The 19,595-nt window shown below is 49.0% G+C and overlaps 1 protein-coding gene, 1 long non-coding RNA gene and 1 other non-coding gene across 3 annotated transcripts; 2 read left to right on the forward strand and 1 right to left on the reverse strand.

Annotated features, from left to right (window-relative positions):
• The first annotated feature begins 602 nt into the window (after positions 1–602).
• On the forward strand, positions 603–17,515 carry ELOA (elongin A). Its single transcript, XM_023258301.2, has 11 exons — positions 603–953; positions 5,736–5,792; positions 6,634–6,740; positions 7,909–9,094; positions 9,478–9,592; positions 10,347–10,502; positions 10,595–10,692; positions 11,864–12,044; positions 12,381–12,492; positions 13,206–13,381; positions 14,865–17,515. The coding sequence occupies exons 1-11, from the start codon at positions 801–803 to the stop codon at positions 14,924–14,926; spliced, it is 2,403 nt and encodes an 800-aa protein (XP_023114069.1). The 5' UTR covers positions 603–800; the 3' UTR covers positions 14,927–17,515.
• LOC111562009 lies at positions 6,108–6,254 on the forward strand. Its single transcript, XR_002745071.2, has one exon. It is a non-coding gene; the product is annotated as a U4 spliceosomal RNA (small nuclear RNA).
• Positions 8,539–11,291, reverse strand: LOC123379512. The gene is made up of 2 exons (XR_006583997.1): positions 10,927–11,291; positions 8,539–10,833 (listed from the first exon to the last, which is right to left on the reverse strand). It is a non-coding gene; the product is annotated as an uncharacterized LOC123379512 (long non-coding RNA).
• Positions 17,516–19,595: the final 2,080 nt, after the last annotated feature.

A 19,595-nucleotide genomic window follows, 5' to 3' on the forward strand; every position in this document is an offset into this window, starting at 1 on the left:
TTGTTCTTTTGTTAGTGATTATAATTTAGTGCTTCTAGGATGGTGTCTTGGGCGGGTCTGATTCAGGCCCCACTGCTTCAGAGGAAACAGCCTTTCTTTCATCCATTCATTCAGGATGTATTTACGTGGTGCCTATAGGACCTCTAGTAGCTGAGTTGTTTGACTTCACACATCCCTTTCTCCCTGTGGCCCTCAATTCCTCGATCTACTCAGAAACGTGCCCTCACGGTTGACCCAAACCATTCAGGTTACATTCCAGCTTCATCTCTTGCCTGTTGTGTGACCACATGCGGGTTAATTTGGTTTCCCTGAGCCTGTTCCCTCATCTGTAAAATGGGGTTGCGCTGAGGGTGAAATTAAGGTAGCCCGACGGAGCGCGGGCGCCCAGCGCGCTCCCCCCGGAGTGGCTGCCCTTCGGCTCGGCGGACTCCCCGTGGGCCGGCCCGGAACCGCTGACAGGTGTGAATCAGGGCGTGGCTCACGGCCCGGGGGCGTGGCGACGGTGGCCCTTAAAGGCAGGGTCGGCGCGGGGGCTGCGTTCCGCGGTGCCCGGACGGCGGAGAGGTCGGTCGGCCGTGGGCTCCGCGCGCCGAGGACCCGAGCGGCGTTACCGGGCCCACGCGGCCCAGCTGCCCGCACGCGGCCGCCGAGCCGGAGCTGGGGACCCGGCCCCCGGCTCTGGGGGCGGGGCCTGCAGCCGGCCGGCCCCCCGCGCCCCGCGGCCCCCCCCCGCCTCGCCACCGCCGCCGCCGCCGCCGCCGAGGCCCGGAAGGGGCCAGTCGCTTCCGTCTCCGCCGGGGATGCACGGAGGGCGGAGCTGCGGCCCGAGGACGCGACGCGAGCCCAGTTCCGGCGAGGAGGCCGCGCCAGTGACAGCGATGGCGGCGGAGTCGGCGCTCCAAGTTGTGGAGAAGCTGCAGGCGCGCCTGGCCGCGAACCCGGACCCGAAGAAGGTGAGCGAGCGGGCAGCGCGGAGCGGGGCGGGCGCTGGGCGCGGCGCGGCCCGGTAACGGTCGCGGGCCCGGGCGCGGCCCCTTCCCGATCGGCGGGGGCCGCGGGGGCTCGGACCCGGGGCCAGGCCCCGCCGGGGGCTGCGGCCTGGGTCGGGAAGTTCGCGGCCATTGGCCGCTGCCCACGCGGAGGGCGGGGGGCGCACGGAGGGCGCGGGGCCTCGGCCGGCCGGGGCTCCCTCCCCACCCCCCCCCGCTCCCCCCTCCCCCCCCCCCCCCCCGCTCCCGGCGTCCCCGCCTCCCGGGCCCGGGACGGGGGCGCCCGCGGGCTCCGGGCGGCAGGGGCGCGCTCCTGGCGGACGCGGCGAGCCGGCCGGGGCCCCCGGAGCCGCTCCGGAGGCGGCCCGGGCCAGCTTTCCCCGCGGGGCGAGCTCGCTGGAGCTGGCCCTCTCGCTGCGAAATGTGTGCGATGGCTCGGTGTCTTCGGACGTTTGTCCGGAGGGAGAAGGAGCCGGTTCTGCCTGGGCTCCCGTGGCGTCTGGGCTCGGTGTGGGGTCCTGCGTCTCTCAGAGACGTTCGTACGGCTCTCCGGCTAGATGCGAGAACGCGGACCTTTTCGCTTTCTCGGTAAATCCTTTCAGAACAAAACGAAATAAACCTCGCGTCCCCTAGCTGCAGGTACGCCTAAGAACTTGGTTGCAATTGGAACAAACCAAAAAAAAAAAAAGGTTAGGAGTTAGCAGCTCGATTCCCTCTGGCCTTGATGGAAAGGTAAGAGCCACCTTTCCTCGTTGCTGTGCACGATGGGCAACCATTTTTAATTGCACTCAGCGAGTTTTCAGGGGTTTGTTTTGTTTTTTAGACAGTTTTCTTAAGTTAAATGCATTCCTCCCACTCTCTCGACTTTATCCCGCTTCTCAGAGTCTGGGACAGTGTCTGGATGTTAGAATTTTTTGAAAACTGAACTACACTAATGAAAAAACACTTAGGTGTCAGACGTTCCCCCTGAGCACTCTGGCTGGAGTGTGCAGGTCCTGAGTTGGATCTCTGAGCCCCAGAGTGCCTTTTGAAGACCGACTACTGGAGGGAAGGAGTGGAGATGAAGTGGCCGTAACGTGTGGGTTCTAATCCATTTCCCAGCCATGGACACTGGGGACTTCTTTGCTGAGTCTGTTTGCTCACCTGCTTCCTAGGACTCCACTCAGGGGGGGAAGGCCAGTCTTATAGGAAGTGCTCGGTAGATCTTAGTCACCACTCTACAGATTGATTGTTTTTGAAGGACTCCTTTCTCTTCGCCTTGTTTCGAGCCTGGCGCCTGGCCGAGGTGGCTTTTTTTCTCCACTTCTGAAAGCTGTACGCTGTAGCTCACCATCAGGCCACTCTTTAACTTCTTATGCATACCTGGCTCAAAGAGGTATGGCTCAGGAAGCCATCTTAGTTTTGAATCTGTGAAAACGTAAATGCTTTCAGTTTATGGTTATATATTCTGTTGCAGCTTCAGTTCCTAGTGGCCAGACGTATTTACAAGTTTCTTTTTACAATAACCCTTTGTGGACATCTAATAAGTGGTCGTTATTTCCGAGCACTAGCTGGTTTTCCTGAACACTGTAGGTTTGTGACTGATGTTTAAAACCTTAAAGCAGTATTGTGTTCTACCCCCTCCCTGCCAGTTTGGTCTTTATTACTATAAGGTTTAAAAAAAAAAAAAAAGTGCCAGGTAGTATCCATAGTCCTTTTCCACTGGAATTTAAATTTTGAAGTAGCTCTTCTAGTAGTCGGTGTGCATGAAATTTCAAATTAGGAAAAGGTTTGTTGGTGTCTCATCCTACTTGAATTATTAGTGATTATCGTGAGTATTTGGGCTTTCACTTCCCAGATCGCAGATCATCCAGAACTCCTGGTTTTGCATTATGAAGATGAGAAAATGTTGGGAGATCCTTTTTGCAAAGGACACAATAGTTGGCATTCAGAAATGAGCTCACTGCAGAGGGGAAAACTGCAAGCTGGCACACTGGCCTTCTCAGCCTTCTGTTAACCCAACAAGCTCCCACAGGTTGTTCTTGAAATTGCAAGATGATTATATAGCAGTATTGACTTTGCAGCTAACTCGCATTTTCAAACCATTATTAGCCAAAGGGTTGATTCCAGACCTATGTTCATGGATTTACTCCTATTAAACGTAGGTGTTTAACTGTAACTTTGTTTTCTGCTTTAAGTCTATCAGTGATGTGGGCTTACTTGAGGAAAAGGTATCAGGTCAGGGTCACTTGGCTCCTACCATTTAATTAGAAACAAGTTTTCAGGAGTGGTAAAGTTACCTGTCCTGTGTTACATTTTGAATGTGAAAACTACAGAGAACACAGATAGCAAGTGGAGAACAAGGGGTCAACATCACGAACATCTTTTTGCTCTTTGGGTTGAAGGGGTGTGCAAAGGACAGCTGAGATTCCTAAGCGTGTACTGTGCAAATGTTTGGCGTTTCTCAATGAGCTGTTATCAGTTCTTGCAAACTCTGCAGTTGGTCCCTGGGTTTGATAACAGCAAGTTTCCACCTACCTGAGGATGCCCTAAGTGCTTTTCCCTTGGTACTGCTTTGTTCTTTCTTGAACCTCATTGAAAATAGAAGGGCTCTGGAGCCCTTTTTCTCTGATGGTGCACGCAGTCACTTTGAAAATCCCAGCGTTTTAGTTTTGTCTGCTTTCAAGTCACCCCTGCTAACCCAAAGCAAAGCAGAAAGGCAGCATTTACACTTCACAATTAGTGTTAGGCTTTGAGATGAACACTCCCTCAGTGACTTCTGGCCCCATCTGTATATGTTGGCTTTGTAGAGGTCCTGGGACTCCCTGTGGTGACCTCCTTTACTCTGTGAACTTTAAACTGTCTGACAAGGTAATACTGAGGACGAGCTCTTCAGCTTTGTTTCCAGGCACATAAGCTCCTGTTCTATTTTCTTATTTTCTAAGGACAGTGTCATTGTGCTGGATGTTTCTCCTGTCTTTGTAGTTCATGCTTTTGTAGACACACTTGACTTACTAGCTCATTAGGCAAGGGACCTAACCTTACTGGACTGCTTCAGTATCTAAAATGGGGAGAAAAGTATCCACTTCATAGAGTTGGTTAACGAAGATGAAATGCAGTAACACATGTAAGAACTTACTAGCATAGTAGCGGACACACAATAGATGGTCTATAAATATCTTCCAGGGAATGGCATTAGGGGAGACAACCCATTTTTTAACCTCTACGATGACCCTGAATTTCCCTTTAAGAAATGGAATTAGCATTAATCTTTGCACCCATAGCTTGGGTGACCAGAAACACACGTAAACTTGATCCTGAGTTGGATGGATGATGGTGGTAATCAAATTTGAAGTGGAGAATAATTTTCATTCAGCTATGAAGGTGAAACTCCCTAGATACATCCCTTGGCTTCTCATTTATTCCCAGCCAAACAAGATTATCACTGGTGATCCAGTTGCTCTGCCTAGAGACTGAGTTGAGTAATTATTGAAGTAGAATGACCGGAAGAACATACTTTCTCCTACACCTAATAGCAGTATGGCATACCAATTACAGACTGGTTTACACATGGAAAAGGGCAGATCTTACCTGATGCTGAAATGTGAAGGTAGTCACAGTTACTATTTTTTGTACATTGCAGCACCCCTTGAAGGCTAAGTGTGTTTTATATCCATATACACGTGTCCTAGAAAGAGGTATAGCCAATCATAACTTAGGGTACAAATGGAGTAAGTAGGAATTAGCTGGGGACTCTCTGGTTGACGATCAAGGGGAGACACTGAAAGAGCTGTCAGTTGATGAATGAAATGATTAATGATAAGCATTAAAAAAAAAAACACAAACATTTATGGAGCTCTTATGGTGGAAAGGGGGCAGATCTTGTTCTCTGATGCCGAAATGTAAGGGGTAGTCACTGTTACTATTCAGGCACTGTGGCCCAGGACTGCACATGGTTTGTCTCTGAGAATCCTCACAGCTTGTAACGTTGTAAAGAGACAGGATCAGTTCCTTTTTTGCAGATGAAGTAACTGAGGTTCAAGAAGGTTAATGACTTGCACAAGATCGCCCAGCAGGGCGATGACAGGGCCAAACTGAAGCGCGTCCCCAACTCCGGAACTCTGTCTCAACAGCTCTGCTATCCTGATTTTGACCTAGTTTTAGGACTACAGAAAGCAAATGTGGCCAAGCCCAGATCAGTTTTCTAATCTACCCAGACATTTTGTGTTCACCATTTGCACCAGCAAAGCTCTGATTCTGGCAACTTGACGCAGGTCTTGAAATTCCCACTTGTATCAAAAAAACAATTCTGTTAAACTGTGACTCTTCCTGGAAACAGGATACCCTTTTCCTGGAGAAACCTCTTCTCCTCCTTACTTTCCTTTGTGCTGGGTTCATGGGTAATTTCCCTAAATTGGTACCTTTCTCAGAAGTTCTCTCTCAAAACTGGGGCAGTGATAGTTGCTGATTTTCGTTAGAGTTGGTAGGTCTGGTTCTCTTCAAGTCTCCTCTCACCTTGGTGTTGCACAGTAATTGAAAGCAGGCAATCTAAAGCCACAGACCCGCGTGTATCTGGCCCTTGTTGCATCCTGGGGCAAGTAACTTCACTTTCCTGAGCCTGTTTTCACACTTGTGAAATAGAGATAATAACCATACTTATTACTGTATAACACTTAGAACTCAATAAGCACTTAACTGTCAGATATTATCTTCCAGTGAGTGATTCTGATTTTAGAGAAATTAATGTTTATTTTATTCTCTCTACAGCTCTTGAAATATTTGAAGAAACTCTCCACCTTGCCTATTACAGTAGACATTCTTGCGGTAAGAACTGTTAGATATTATATAACTATATTCCATCCCCTTCCCACTGGGAGGGATTGTACAGTAAGGTTAAAAGCATGGGCTTTGAAAGTGAAAGAAGCCAGACACAAGGCCACATAATGTATGGTTCTATTTATGTGAAATGTCCAGAACAGGCAGATCCATAGGCCCGAAAGTAGGGAGGTGGAGGAAGTTGGGAGGAATGGGGTTTCTCTGTAGGTTTACGGAAATGTTCTGGAATCAGTGGTGATGGTTGTGCAGTATTGTGAGTGTTCTGGAAACCAACAGACCATACACTTTAAAATGGTTAAAATGAGCTTTGCGCAGTGTGGCATTATCATGGCCAATGAGGTTTACCCAAGGTACGATTATTGCTAATTGAAAAAAATAATAATAAAATGGTGAATTTTATCTTAGAATTAAAAAAAAAAATTAAAAGAACTTTGACTTTGGCATCAGTTAGTCTTGGATTCAGATCCACGTTCTAGGACTTCTGGCTAATAACTGGACAGATTCCTGCCTCACAGTGTTGTTTTAAGGACTCATTGAGACATTGTATGCGAAGCTCTTAGCTCAATGCCTGCCACCTGCCATAATCACTCTTGTTATTTATTGTTAAAGTTCTGCAAGTATTTTAATATATTGTTTTTTCTCTTTGGAGTCGTGTGCTTTGCTACTGTGTGTCATTAGAGCTTTGAGGCATAGACACAAAGTAATTTTGTGTTGAGACTTGCAACATATGTTTAAGGAAGGAGTTTCTCAAAGTAAGAGGCCTTATTTCTTGAGAAAGTTGTGAGCCTAGTTCCACAACCCTCTAACAATTTTTCTGTCAAATTTGTAGGAGACCGGGGTTGGGAAAACAGTAAATAGCTTACGAAAACATGAGCATGTCGGAAGCTTTGCCAGGGACCTAGTGGCCCAGTGGAAGAAGCTGGTTCCTGTGGAGCGGTAAGAACGTTGATTACTCTGTAGGTTTGCTCAACCTCATGCTTCAATATGGTACCTAGAATGTTTACAGACAGGATATGTTTTATTATTCCTTCTCTGCCTTCTTATTTAAAACATTTATTTGGTCTTGATTATAAAAATAATTCATGATCATTATAGGATTTTAGAAAATATTAAAAAATGGAAATAAGAGTGAAAATTTTTTGTAATTCTACCATCCGAACATAAGCATTATTAGTATTTTGGTATGTTTCTTTCTACTCTTTTTTATTTTTAGAGAGAGAGTGTGTGATGCACACAGGGGAGAGGGGCAGAGTGAGAGGGAGGGAGAGAATCTCAAGCAGGCTTCGCTTCACACTCATTGAAGAGCCCAACACAGGGCTTGATCTCAGAACTGTGAGATCATGACCTGAGTTGAAATTAAGAGCCAGACATTCCTCTCCCCTCTTTTTAAAAAATGTTTGTATACAGTTGGGAACAAACTATATAAATAATGGCCTGCTCCCCTCCATTTTTTTTAAGATTTCATTTTTAAGTAATCTCTACACCTGTCATGGGGCCTGAACTCACAAACCCTGAGATCAAGAGTGGCATCCTCCAACCAGCCAGGTGTCGCAATAGCACCTACCCCCATCTTTTTTTTTTTTTTTTTTTAAAGGTTGGTTTATTTATTTTGCGTACTTCTGCACAGGTGAGCAGGGGAGGGGCAGAGAGAGAGAGTCCCAAGCAGGCTCTGTACTGTCAGCCCAGAGCCCGATGTGGGGCTCGATTCCATGAACCACAAGATCATGATCTGAGCCAAAATCAAGAGTCAGACCCTTAACCTGTGGAGCTACCCAGACGCCCCAGCCCCCTTTTTAACATAACAAGTTAAATTGTCCCTGTTTTGAAAAACTTCAAAGCATTTTTCATGTCCTCAAGATATTTGATCTTTGTATCCTGTACTTAAACGTATCGTTTTCCATCTGTTGAATATTTGAGTTTTCCCAGTCTCACAACAGTGGAGTAGCATAGAGCAGAATCCATTCACCCTCTTCCCAAGACCTTGTGTCTAACTCTGCATCTGTTTCCATCTATTTTTGTGAGTTCAGGTTCTATGACTTTGTCCTCTGAACAAAGATTACACTGAGATTTATATCTGCTTTATCTGCTTTTTCTTTTATTCTAGAAACTCCGAGCCTGATGAACAGGACTTTGAGAAGAGCAATTCCCGGAAGCGCCCCAGGGATGCTGTTCAGAAGGAGGAGATAGAGGGGGACTACCAGGAAAACTGGAAAGCCTCCAGTAGCCAATCCTATAGTCCTGACCACAGGCAGAAAAAACACAGGAAACTCTCGGAACCTGAGAGAACTCACAAAGTGTCTCACGTTCAAGAGAGGAGAGACGAGAGAAAGAGGTGCCATAGAGTTTCCCCCGTTTACTCTTCGGACCACGAATCTTCTGATTATGGCCATGTTCAGTCCCCTCCGTCATCTGCCAGTCCCCATCAAATGTCCACAGACCATTACAGATCCCCGGAGGAAGATCATGAGCCCTTTGTCCCACATCAGAAGCCTGGGAAAGGCCACAGTAATGCCTTTCAGGACAGACTGGGGGTCAGTCAGGACCGACACCTGGGGGATCCCCAGGGGAAAGGGGTTGTGAGTCAGAACAAGGAGCACAGATCTTCTTACAAGGAAAAACGTCCAGTGGATGCCAGGGGAGACGGGAAGGCGTCTTTGAGCAGAGAGAAATCACACAAGTCTGTCTCCAAAGAGGAAAACCGAAGGCCGCTCTCAGGGGATAGCACGAAGGAGAAACCACCCTCTAGTGTCAAGAAAGAGAAGGAGAAAGAGGGCAGCACCAAGAAGAAGTTTTTACCCCCCTTGGAAGTTGCTTCAGACAACCACCTTAAAAACAAGCCAAAGCACAGAGACCCAGAGAAAACCAAATCGGACAAAAATAAGCAGAGTCTAGACAGCTTAGATGTAGGAAAGGGGGCGGGAGACCCGCTGCCCAAGGTGAAAGAGAGGGGTTCCAACAACCTAAAAACTTCAGAAGGGAAGGTAAAAACTTCTCATTCAGATAGAAAGTCAGTGGGCTCCCTCCCTAAGGTTGAGGAGGCAGATATGGATGATGAATTTGAGCAGCCCACTATGTCTTTTGAGTCCTACCTCAGCTACGACCAGCCCCGGAAGAAAAAGAAAAAGATTGTGAAAGCCTCAGCCACGACTCTTGGAGAAAAAGGACTTAAAAAAACTGATTCGAAAAGCACTAATAAAAACTTGGACTCCGTTCAGAAATTACCTAAGGTAAATGAAAACAAGTCCGAGAAGCTTCAGCCAGCTGGAGCCGATTCAGCCAAGCTGAAAAAGGTAAGCCCTTCAGCCCCTTGGTGGCTTCCCAGTCAGAGCATCTGGCCCCGCACAGCTCCCAGGACTTGACTTGCCGCTGTCGTGCTTGGCTGGCTTTTTCGTGGCCTGCCGTTTCAGTTTGAAGTAATCGCCTCCAGGCCTTTGGAGGTGCTGCCAGGGTGTAGCTAGTACCCAAGACGAGTGTTTTCGGAGGTGTCCCGCTGTGCTGGGCCCATCCCAGTGTATCTCCTGCCCTCGGTGGTGTCAGACCTGACCGACGGCCCTCCTCCAGCCTGGGTCTGCTCGTGAAGTCGCCTGCCTGGTCACCGCGGCTGGCAGTCGGCCGAGGGCGGGGAGCTGTGCTTGCCCAGCGGGCTGTCCGGTTACTGGTGTTCTCACCGCAGGTCCCCGCTGATGCATTGCCCGTGTTGCCAGACCTCCCGTTACCCGTGATCCAGGCCAATTACCGGCCGCTTCCTACCCTGGAATTGATGTCCTCCTTCCCACCAAAGCGAAAAGGTAATTTTCTGCATTCTTTTCTGAATGGAACAAAGATTTTAAAAATTTGTTCACGATGTCATAAGATTTGGGTGAGCTTTCTAGCGTCCTGGGCTCTGGAGTTTGACGGCTTGGGTGTGAATCCCAGCTCTGGCTTCACGTTCTATGAACTTGGGTAATCATTTCCTTGGACTTCAGTCTCATGCTCCATAAGTGGACCTGATAATGGTGTCTGACTTACTAAGTGGATTAAAAATGATAATGCTGGTAAAGCTCTTAACTCTGGGTTTTTCCACAGGGTGAATGTTCAGTAAATCTTTGCTGCGGTTACTAGCTACCCTTCATATGTTGTACGTGAGCTTTTTATCTTTAAAAAAAAAAAAAAAGGTCTAGTTTTAATAGCAGAAGAATTAGAAGCCACATAAGGGTCCCTCAGCAAGAGACAAATCACATGAACCGTGGTCACGCACACAGTGGCCTCCTGTACAGCTGTAAAAAATGTGGGAAGGCCTGTGTCTGACATAGGATGATTTCTAAAATGTGGCAAATGAAAAAAGTTGATAGTGGGGGTTTTTTAATCGGTGAAAAAGGAATGAAATACATATTTACTTATTTTTGCATAGACTCGCTAGAAGAATACACACAAGAAACCGGGAGCCCTGGTGGCCTTTGGGAAAGGGTAGTGGGAGGCTGAGGAGGGGGGAGAGAAGGAGAGCTTTCCCTGCACAGCTTAGTGCCCTGTGTGACGCGCGGTCCTGTTGTCCTTGCCCTGCAGCACTGTCTTCACCCCAGGAAGAGGAAGAAGCTGGATTCACCGGACGGAGAATGAATTCCAAGATGCAGGTGTATTCTGGCTCCAAGTGTGCCTATCTCCCCAAAATGATGACCTTGCACCAGCAGTGCATCCGGGTACTTAAAAACAACATCGATTGTAAGTCCCACACTTTTCTCTTGCTCTTAACCCCGTTGTGGCCTTGGCGGGGCCGGCCAATATTCGACACTTCCACCTTTGATTCTCTGCAGCGATCTTTGAAGTGGGAGGCGTCCCGTATTCTGTCCTCGAACCCGTTTTGGAGAGGTGTACGCCTGATCAACTGTACCGCATAGAGGAATGCAATCACGTGAGTATCCTGTTTGGGTGCAGAGAGGGCCCTCGTCGGGCTCGCGTCTCCAGAGGTAGCTTTGTCTCTGAATCCGTAGTGGGTGAAGGGCGGTGGCACGGGTCGGTTCACTGTTGTGGGCCTGTTGCTTTGCCCGTGGGCCTGTAAATGTGCGTGTTTTTAGCACCTGCTCTGGCTTCAAAGTGAGCTTCAAAAGGACCGGGAAAACGTTACCCACCCTTCTCCTTAGCTCACCTGGTCACAGGTCAAGGGAGAATTCTGGCAGCTCGGCCTCTGGGATCCAGGGCAGGGACAGAGCTTTGTTTTCGACACTCGGTGTCTGGTGAATATAGAAGAGCACAGGTCGGCTGGGTGTGTCCCAGAGGCATCCAGGTCTGTCCAAATATCTTTCCTGTAACGCCGGGACATAAAAGTCATTCGATCACATTAGCTGGCTGTCTCTAATTCTGAACCCTTGCGGGTGACAGTTGCAGGGAGTGCCAAGGAAGTGCCTGGACGTGACTTCATGCCAGGTCTACCTGTCACTGGTTTCCTTAAAGGAAAAGACTAATCTTTTTTTTCCTTTTTAAAGTTCATTTAGTTATTTTGAGAGAGAGAGCATGAGCATGAGCTTGAGCACGAGCTGGGGAGGGGCAGAGGGGGAAAGAGAGTTCCAGGCTGGCTCCACACTGTCAGCGCAGAGCCCAACATGGGGCTCAAACCCACAAACCATGAGCTTCTGACCTGAGCCAAAATCAAGAGTCAGATGCTTAAGCGACTGAGCCACCCAGGAGCCCCAGAGAAAGACTGATCTTAAGCTAGTTTCTGTGTTGTCTTCTCTCCTAGTCCCACAACCCCCCAAAAGCAGCTAGTACAGTGCCTTGCACTTAACATTTTTAAGTTTATTTGAGGGGGGGGGTTGGGCAGAGAGAAGGGGGGAGAGAATCCTAGGCAGGCTCTGTGCTGTCAGCACAGACGCTTAACCAACCTGGGTTAACCCAGATGCCCCCTTAACGTGTTTTTAATATAGTGATTTTTTTTTTTTCTAGAATTGTGGTATTTTAATATACTACTACTACAAGGACCAAAAAAAAATCATTAGGAGGAAAGTGGTCAGCCTGAGGTGATGAAGGATGGAAAAGAAATCTGTCAGAGTGCTTACATATAAATGATGCCCTGGTTCTGATTTTAGGTATTAATTGAGGAAACAGATCAATTATGGAAAGTTCATTGTCACCGAGACTTTAAGGAAGAAAGGCCGGAAGAGTATGAGTCGTGGCGGGAGATGTACCTGCGGCTTCAGGATGCCCGGGAGCAGCGGCTACGAGTACTGACAAAGAATATCAGATCTGCACATGCCAATAAGCCCAAAGGTAGAGGGGGGCGAGTGGGTGGCAGTGGGGAGCCGAGCAGGATGAGGTGATCTGGCGAAACAGTGAGCCCTGTGCTCTGATCGACAGCAGGGCCTTGGTGGGCTGGGCTCATGTAGCCTCTGGCTCCTGTATCTGGCCTGCTTTTGCAGAAGGGGCACAGGGATGGAGCGTGTGTTTGGTCAGTACACTTACTGCCTACAGGGGTTTTCAGCGTTGATAATCTCCTAGCTTTGGGAGCACCTGGGAAGGTTTCGTCTCTTACCAGTGTACATTATTAAAAGAACAGTAGCATCTCTGCTCAAAAAGGCAGGTATCGATCTCTGTATTTCTCTACAGGCCGGCAGGCAAAGATGGCCTTTGTCAACTCTGTGGCCAAGCCCCCTCGTGATGTTCGGCGGAGACAGGAGAAGTTTGGAACCGGAGGAGCAGCTGTGCCTGAGAAAATTAGGTGAGCTCTGCACCTCCAGGGTCTCCTTGCGCCCGCGGAAAAGAACCCCGGGAGCTTGTTACCCAACCCTCCGAGGCAGCCCAGGGGCAGGAAGCAGTTCACTTTTGGGGTGAGAGCATGGCAGTGCAGGTCAAGGGTTCTGGAGGCCGACCTTGACCAGCTCAGCACGTGCCCTCCCCGAGCCACCACTTCCGTGACTGCAGCGTAGGTGGACAATTATTCCTGCCTCTCAGGGGGTCAAGAGTCAATGGAGAACAGGACCTGGCTTCTGGGAGATACTCCCTCGTGCTTTCCCCTTTCCCCATTTAAACCAACGGCGGCTGGGACGCCTCGCTGGGTCAGTCAGTGGGGCATGCAACTCTTGACCTTGGGGTTGTTTGAGCCCCATGTTGAGGGTAGAGATTGCTTTTTTAAAAACAAAATAAATAAATAAATAAATAAACCATGCTGCTGTGATGGCTATATAATCTAAGTCACATTAGCATTTGAAAAATACGGATTCACACTTAAAGGGTGAAAATTGAGTTGAGATGATCATTCATTCTGAAGGGCTAAACTCTGTTGTCTCTGTGTCATCACCAGGATCTCGGGTGCTCGCGTCCACTGGTCAGAGCCACAAAACTGGGTCTTCCTCAGAGAGGCCAGCTTCAGGCTGTCGGTGCTGAGGGCAGATCCGTCACACTCAGGACTAACTAGCTTGCTCTGTGTTGCAGGATTAAGCCGGCCCCATACCCCACAGGAAACAGCCACACTCCCTCCGGCAGTGGCAGCAACAGCTTCAGCGCCAGCCCCGAGGAGCCCGCCTATGATGGTCCGAGCACCAGCGGTGCCCACTTGGCTCCCGTGCTCAGCACTGTTTCCTATGATCCTAGGAAACCGACTGTGAAAAGTAAGTGACTTGGGGTTCACGCCCAGATATTTCAAAACGGCATTTGAGCTCTGTAGCGTCTTTATCGTCGTATTACGCCGTGCGTGCCAGACGAGGCATACGTGCTCTGCGCATGGCTGGGCTCGATGTGGGTGCCTCCTTCCCCTGCTTTGGTTGCAGTGCACGAGTTCTCTTGCAAATAACGATTGCGGTGAATACTCATTTTGGCACGCCGCTTCGTTTACCTACGTGTAAACCTGTTTCTCCAGGGGTTCGTGACGGTTATTAACTGCTTGTAGTCCATCTTATTGAGGGTTTACGACCTATCATTCCAGCTTCTGAGTTTTGTGTTTTCATATCTAGTTGTGCGTATTTTAGATTTTATTAAGTTTTACCATAGACTGTCCCCAGTGTTCTAAGGGGGTGTCTGCCTGTTAAAACCATGCTTCTGTAAGGGGCACCTGGGTGGCTCAGTTGGTTGAGCATCTGACTTCAGAAGCTCAGGTCACGATCTCATGGTTCGTGAGTTCAATGTTTATTTATTTTTGGGACAGAGAGAGACAGAGCATGAACGGGGGAGGGGCAGAGAGAGAGGGAGACACAGAATCGGAAACAGGCTCCAGGCTCTGAGCCATCAGCCCAGAGCCCGACGCGGGGCTCGAACTCACAGACCGCGAGATTGTGACCTGGCTGAAGTCGGACGCTTAACCGACTGTGCCACCCAAGCGCCCCATGGTTCGTGAGTTCAAGCCCCACATTGGGCTCGTCGCTGTCAGCTCGGAGCCCGCTTCAGATCCTCTGTCCCCCTCTCTCTCTACAACTGTCCTGCTCACGCTTTCTCTCTCTCAAAAATAAATTTAAAAAATAAGCATTTAAAATGCACAGCCCACTTCAGATCTTCTGTCTCCCTGTCTCTGTCCCTCTCCTATTCTCTTTCTCTGTCTCTCTCAAAAATAAACATTTAAAAAAGCATGCTTCTGGATTCACTTCAAGACCCACGGGCAGGTAGAAGTGTTGGCAGAAGCTTCTGTGCTCAGGTTAAGCATCCAAGAGGGCAGGCCAGCCATCCACAGGGGATGTCTGCACCGAGCACATCTTAGACCTGTTGCTGCACTGGACAGATGGGAGTGAGAGGGGCTGCTTTTTGCTGGTTTGGATACTGGCGGCGGGGGGTGGTGGAACAGAGTAAAATTATGGCCCAGGCTGGCCTTTAGGTATTAAATTCCAGTCCTTCCGCTTACTGCACAACCAGGGGCAGGTCGGCCAGTCTCTTGGGAGGTTGGGGACGTGGTTGGAATTAGAGCCGGGGATCGGCAAGGGCCCGGCAAGTGCTCAGGAAGTGGCGCTGTTGTGGTGCTAGAAATCAGAAATGGTTACCGCTGTACCCATTCCTCTGGTAGTGCAGAGCCAAGAGCAGCAAGGCTTGGCCTTGATTGTGAACCACTCACAGTGTGTGTCTAAACTGCCACAATCTGAAACAACCGCCTTATTTGTCTTCCCACAGAAATCGCCCCAATGATGGCCAAGACGATTAAAGCTTTCAAGAACAGGTTTTCCCGACGATAAACTGAGGACTCACCTTGGAGATGAAATCTGGGGGAGGAGTACAAGGACAATGGGGGTTAGGGAATGGAACTTCCAGAGGAGACCAGAATCCTCTGCTCCGAGGAACTTTTGGTCTCCGAATCCTGCACAGTCTGCAGGTGTGGGCACCTGTGAACCTGTGTGCCGCAGCCACTGCCTCCCTGCCTGGAGAACACTTCAGAATTCTGGAGAAGATGTGAAGCCTCAGTCTTACTGAGGATTTTAAGGTCAATTATACTTTTGTTGTTAATTAGCTTCTTTGTAAACCATAAGACATAGTTTTAATTAATAAATATTGCCCCCAGATTGTATTTATATTACCCCCAGTATTTTTTTTCTTTTTTTCCTTTCCTTTTTTTTTTTTTTTTTTTTTTTTTTTTTTTTTTTTTTTTTTTTTTTTTTTTTTTAGGTCCTCTATCAAACACTTAGCCTTTTATTTTCAGGGTTCTTCATTACAGTTAGATAAAAACCTAGTAAAAGCCATTCCCCTGTCCCAGTTCAGCTCTCCTGAGTGGACCCTGGTCCAGAGGGAGGGCTGGGCATCCTCAGAGCCTGTGTGCTGCCTGCTGCACGGAGGGTGAGGAACGGGTCCTGGGCTGCCCGCCCTAGAGGGCCGCCTCGACGTGGAGTGTTCTCGCTCCACCTCGGAGGCCCTTTTCAGTGTTGCTTGAGTTCCTATGCAGGTGCATCTCTTTCTTCCTCATTAAATAGTATTTATTAAAGGAGGTTATTTGTAAAGGTCTCGAGTCTTTTCCCCAGCCTTTTTGCCAGTTCCCACTTTTTTGAGGCTCACTAGAGGACACAAACTTGGGGGATCAATTTGCACAGAACCCCAACATTTTTACAATTTCTGATTCAAAACTTTAGGGCTTTTTTCCCTCCCCTATCTTCCCTCCTCCCCGCTTGCAGGGGGGAGACACGAACACACGGCAGGGCTTTTTGTGCCCCCCCTCGCCCCCACCCGCCACAACTTCAGAGGTTGAAAAGCCAGCACTTTAATCTCGTGTTCCCTGCGAACTGCTAACAGAAGTGAGTGGTTTTAAAGGTTGTAATGCTGTGTTGGAAATGGGTTTTGTTTTTGCCTTTCTTTTCAAAGGTAAGATCATGTGATTGGGAGAGCACGGGAATTTGCTGTTTTGCAGAGAACTCTGCAGCTGAAGCACTCTCTACTTCTAGAGTGTTTAAGCCAGAATTTGGAGGGAACGGCCCACTTAGGCAAAGTGTCTGAGCTGTTAGTGTCAGGATGGGGGAGAACGCGGGGGACACCCATCAGGTCTGAGAAGGGAGGATCTCACTTGCAAGCTGACAGAGGAACGACATCACTTAGGAGGCCAGTGTCAGCGCTCTTCCTGGCTGCTGGAGAGCGCTGGTCTAGTAGGAACCCGCTTGGTTGTGACCCAGGGGAAGCAGATGCTGTAAGTTGGAGGTGCCTGCCCTCCAGACACCCAAGGGGTAGACTGAGGGCGTGGTTAGTAGGACAGCGTCGGGAGCTTGGCAGGCTCCCTCTCAACAAGCCCCCTCAGAGCCCAGAATATGGGGTCCACTGCTTTTAACCATCCCGGAGACCTCAGGCTAACTTTGAAGATTCCGGAGCCGGCAGAGAACCTGTTTAGCAGAAGCTGCATTGTTCAGTGTGCGTTGCTGTGCAGGGTGCCTGTTGCAACAGGACACAAGGGTTGCCCTGTTTTAATTTGCTGTGTTTTTGAATTGGGGAAAACATGATTTCTCTTGATCGCTTGTATTGCATTCCACCCCCAGCCTGGGCCCGCTCCCCAAATCTGGTATTAGGAAGCCTCTTACCGAAGGCCAAGTGAACATCTGGGTCAGGTGCCAGACATCTGTTGGCCTGCAGCAGCTTCCCGTAGGTGTCCACCAGCTTGAATTTGTCTCTTAGCCGCGTGTTCAAGTCTTTGTCATTGAAACCGGTATTTCACACTGCAGATTCGGTTGTGTGTGATTTTAATTTCCTCTGTTAGGAGTCTTTAGGCAGGGAGGAAGGAAAGGACATCTGTTTGTTCACGCCGACGTCACTACCCATTTTTAGCACATAAAGACTTTGGATCGGCCCTGTTTGCGTAGAGCCAGATCTTTCCCTCCTCCTCCTCCTCCTCCAAGAGTGTCTGCATCAGGGATGTGACTTGGTGAGAAGCGTAAGGAGGGAAGAGAAAAAGCCGAATTTCTGAACAACCTTCTCACCTGGGTTATTGAAATGGCTGCAGAGCAGACACAAAACAGGATGATGTTGAACCTTTGGTCTCATTTGTGAAAACGTGTGCAATTTTGTTTCTCCTGTGCTACACTACATACGAATCGCATCACCAAATTACAAATGAGCCCTTTGTGATCCTTGGTATAATGAGCAGTTTCTTCGGGCTTTCTCTTTCCGGGAAGTGGGAGGGAACAGAGCAAGGTATCTGCCTGCTCTTCCTTTGTATTTTGGTCCCCAAATGTAAATACAATTTTCTATGTTACTTTTTTGTGGTAACTACCAAGATGAATATTTTAATTAGATAAGTTATATGAAAAGGAAGGACAATTCCATGTCTAAATAAAAAACGAAACAAAACTCCATGTGCCGTGGTCTTTTTTCCTTTCTCCCTTACCGTGTCCCAGAATGGCAGCTGGTCACCAGAGTGTGTGGTTCCCAGGCTGTGAGGCAGAGCGCTTAATCCCTGGCCTGGGCTTCGTCGAGGATGTTGGGTTTTAGGTCTGTAGCAAAGCAGGACTGGGGGATGGGAATTGAGGGTAAAGAACCCCTGAGCAGAGGGAGGAAACTCAGATGAAAACAAGCACCTTGCGGGTACCAGACACTGTCCCTTGTCATCCTGAGACTGAGAGGTTAACCCCTTATTACAGCCAGAAACCGAGGCTCAAGGATGAAATAACGCAGCCAACCTGCAGCAAAGGAAAGGATTTGAAACCCAGATTCTCCCGACTGTAAAGTGTGTGCCACCCTACCTGTCAGTCGGTCACTGCGGGGTGGGAAGGACCGGGTTCGTCTCCTCCATCTTCCACTGACTTCCTAACAGGAGCATGATGACAACTTGTGCAGAAGGGTCGTGTCAGCAAAGACCTGATAAGCACCCACGCCTTGGCCCTGGCTGAGCTGCAGGAGCCTCAGCGTCCGGACATCACTACCCATCACTACCCAGCGTCAGGAGCTTGCGGCTTGCGGCCCCTGCAGACACGGGGCTGGATCTTGCATCAAACCTACAATCCCCCAGCAGCACACTGTTGTTGCCCTTCTCTCCTGAAGAGGGCGTTGTTGGCGTGTGGGCTTACCTCTTCCCAGCCTTTACTGGATCGAATTCTCACCGTAAGAAGTTCTGTACATTGAACGATGGAACATGGGATCTGATGGATGACGACCCGGAGTTTGTAAGTTAGCCCTTTGTCCTTTACTCATTAATTCAGCATTTGCGGAGCCAGCACCCGGATCGGACCCTGGGATACACAGTGGCACAGAAGTCTGGCACGCGCAGTCCGGTAAGAGTCACCGGGCCCACTGGGGATGCACCTGCCACGGTGGGGCAGGCCCTGCTCTGACTCCTATACACTCGGTTACCACAATGATCTTTCATGGTAGGTGGTCAGGGCCCCATTTTTAAAATGAGAAGACTGAAGCACAGAGAAGGTGTGCAAGCTGACACAAGCATGAGCGGTAGTGAGCAGCGCCGTGTGTCGGCCTTTGTCCCAAGCACGTGTTGTCAGTGACATTTACCCACGTCCCAGGTTGGGCCCTTGGAGCAAAGCTGACCTCCGATGCAAAAAGATCCCCTAACTGTCGCTAAGAATGATTTCTTCTCTTGGCTGCATGTCATTAATGCCCAAAAGAACCCTCTCGCTGGCTTATCACCTTGACAGATGTCCCCTTCACAGCCTATCTCCACTAGGGTTCTGCATCCACTTGAGTCTCTCTCAGATTATTTGGCTAAATGGTGAAACAGGCAGTTTGTCCTCACGGGCTCCTGGACTTCCCTTTCTGTGATGCCTACTCTTTTTACCCCTTTCAAAAACTTGGGTGGAAAGTTCAGACATCAAAATTTAATATAGCTACACCTCTGTTTCTCAACTCTCAAATCTCTGGGGTTGGGGCCCCAGAGTGTGCATTAAAGGAAAAAAAAGTAATTTTTAAATTTTTAAAAAATGTTTATTTATTTTTGAGAGAGAGAGACAGAGCGTGAGCGGGGGAGGGACAGAGAGAGAGGGAGACAGAATCCAAAGCAGGCTCCAGGCTCCAAGCTGTCACCACAGAGCCTGATGCAGAGCTGAAACCCACAAACCATGGGATCATGACCTGAGCTGAAGTCGGATGCTTAACCGACTGAGCCACCCAGGCTCCCCAAACAATAAGTAATTCTTAAGATGTACATTATTAAAAAGTTTGAGAACTGCCCTGGCTAATTTGCCACAAGCTCTTTGCAGCTGGCCCACCGGTCAGAGCTGGGAAGCTTACACATCTGGTCACACAGTACACTTTGCCCCCGCTCCGTGTCCTTGAGTCAGACAGACACAGCCCTCACCTTCCTGGAGCTTCCATCTAGTAGAGGAAAACAGTAACCAGATAACCGTACAAATCATTGTTTAAAATACAGATTTCTCAGGGCGCTGGGTGGCTCAGTCGGACTTCGGCTCAGGTCACGATCTCATG

The sequence above is a fragment of the Felis catus genome, chromosome C1 (genome assembly GCF_018350175.1).
Source record: "Felis catus isolate Fca126 chromosome C1, F.catus_Fca126_mat1.0, whole genome shotgun sequence".
Classification (NCBI taxonomy): Eukaryota; Metazoa; Chordata; class Mammalia; order Carnivora; family Felidae; genus Felis; species Felis catus.

What these genes read in the sequence shown, in the direction of transcription:
- ELOA (XM_023258301.2), top strand. Translation starts at nt 801, where the DNA reads ATGCACGGAGGGCGGAGCTGCGGCCCGAGGACGCGACGCGAGCCCAGT. An exon ending in ATTCAGCCAAGCTGAAAAAG is followed by an intron (nt 9,095 to 9,477) that starts GTAAGCCCTTCA and finishes TTCTCACCGCAG; the next exon opens with GTCCCCGCTGATGCATTGCC. An exon ending in ACTTAAAAACAACATCGATT is followed by an intron (nt 10,503 to 10,594) that starts GTAAGTCCCACA and finishes GATTCTCTGCAG; the next exon opens with CGATCTTTGAAGTGGGAGGC.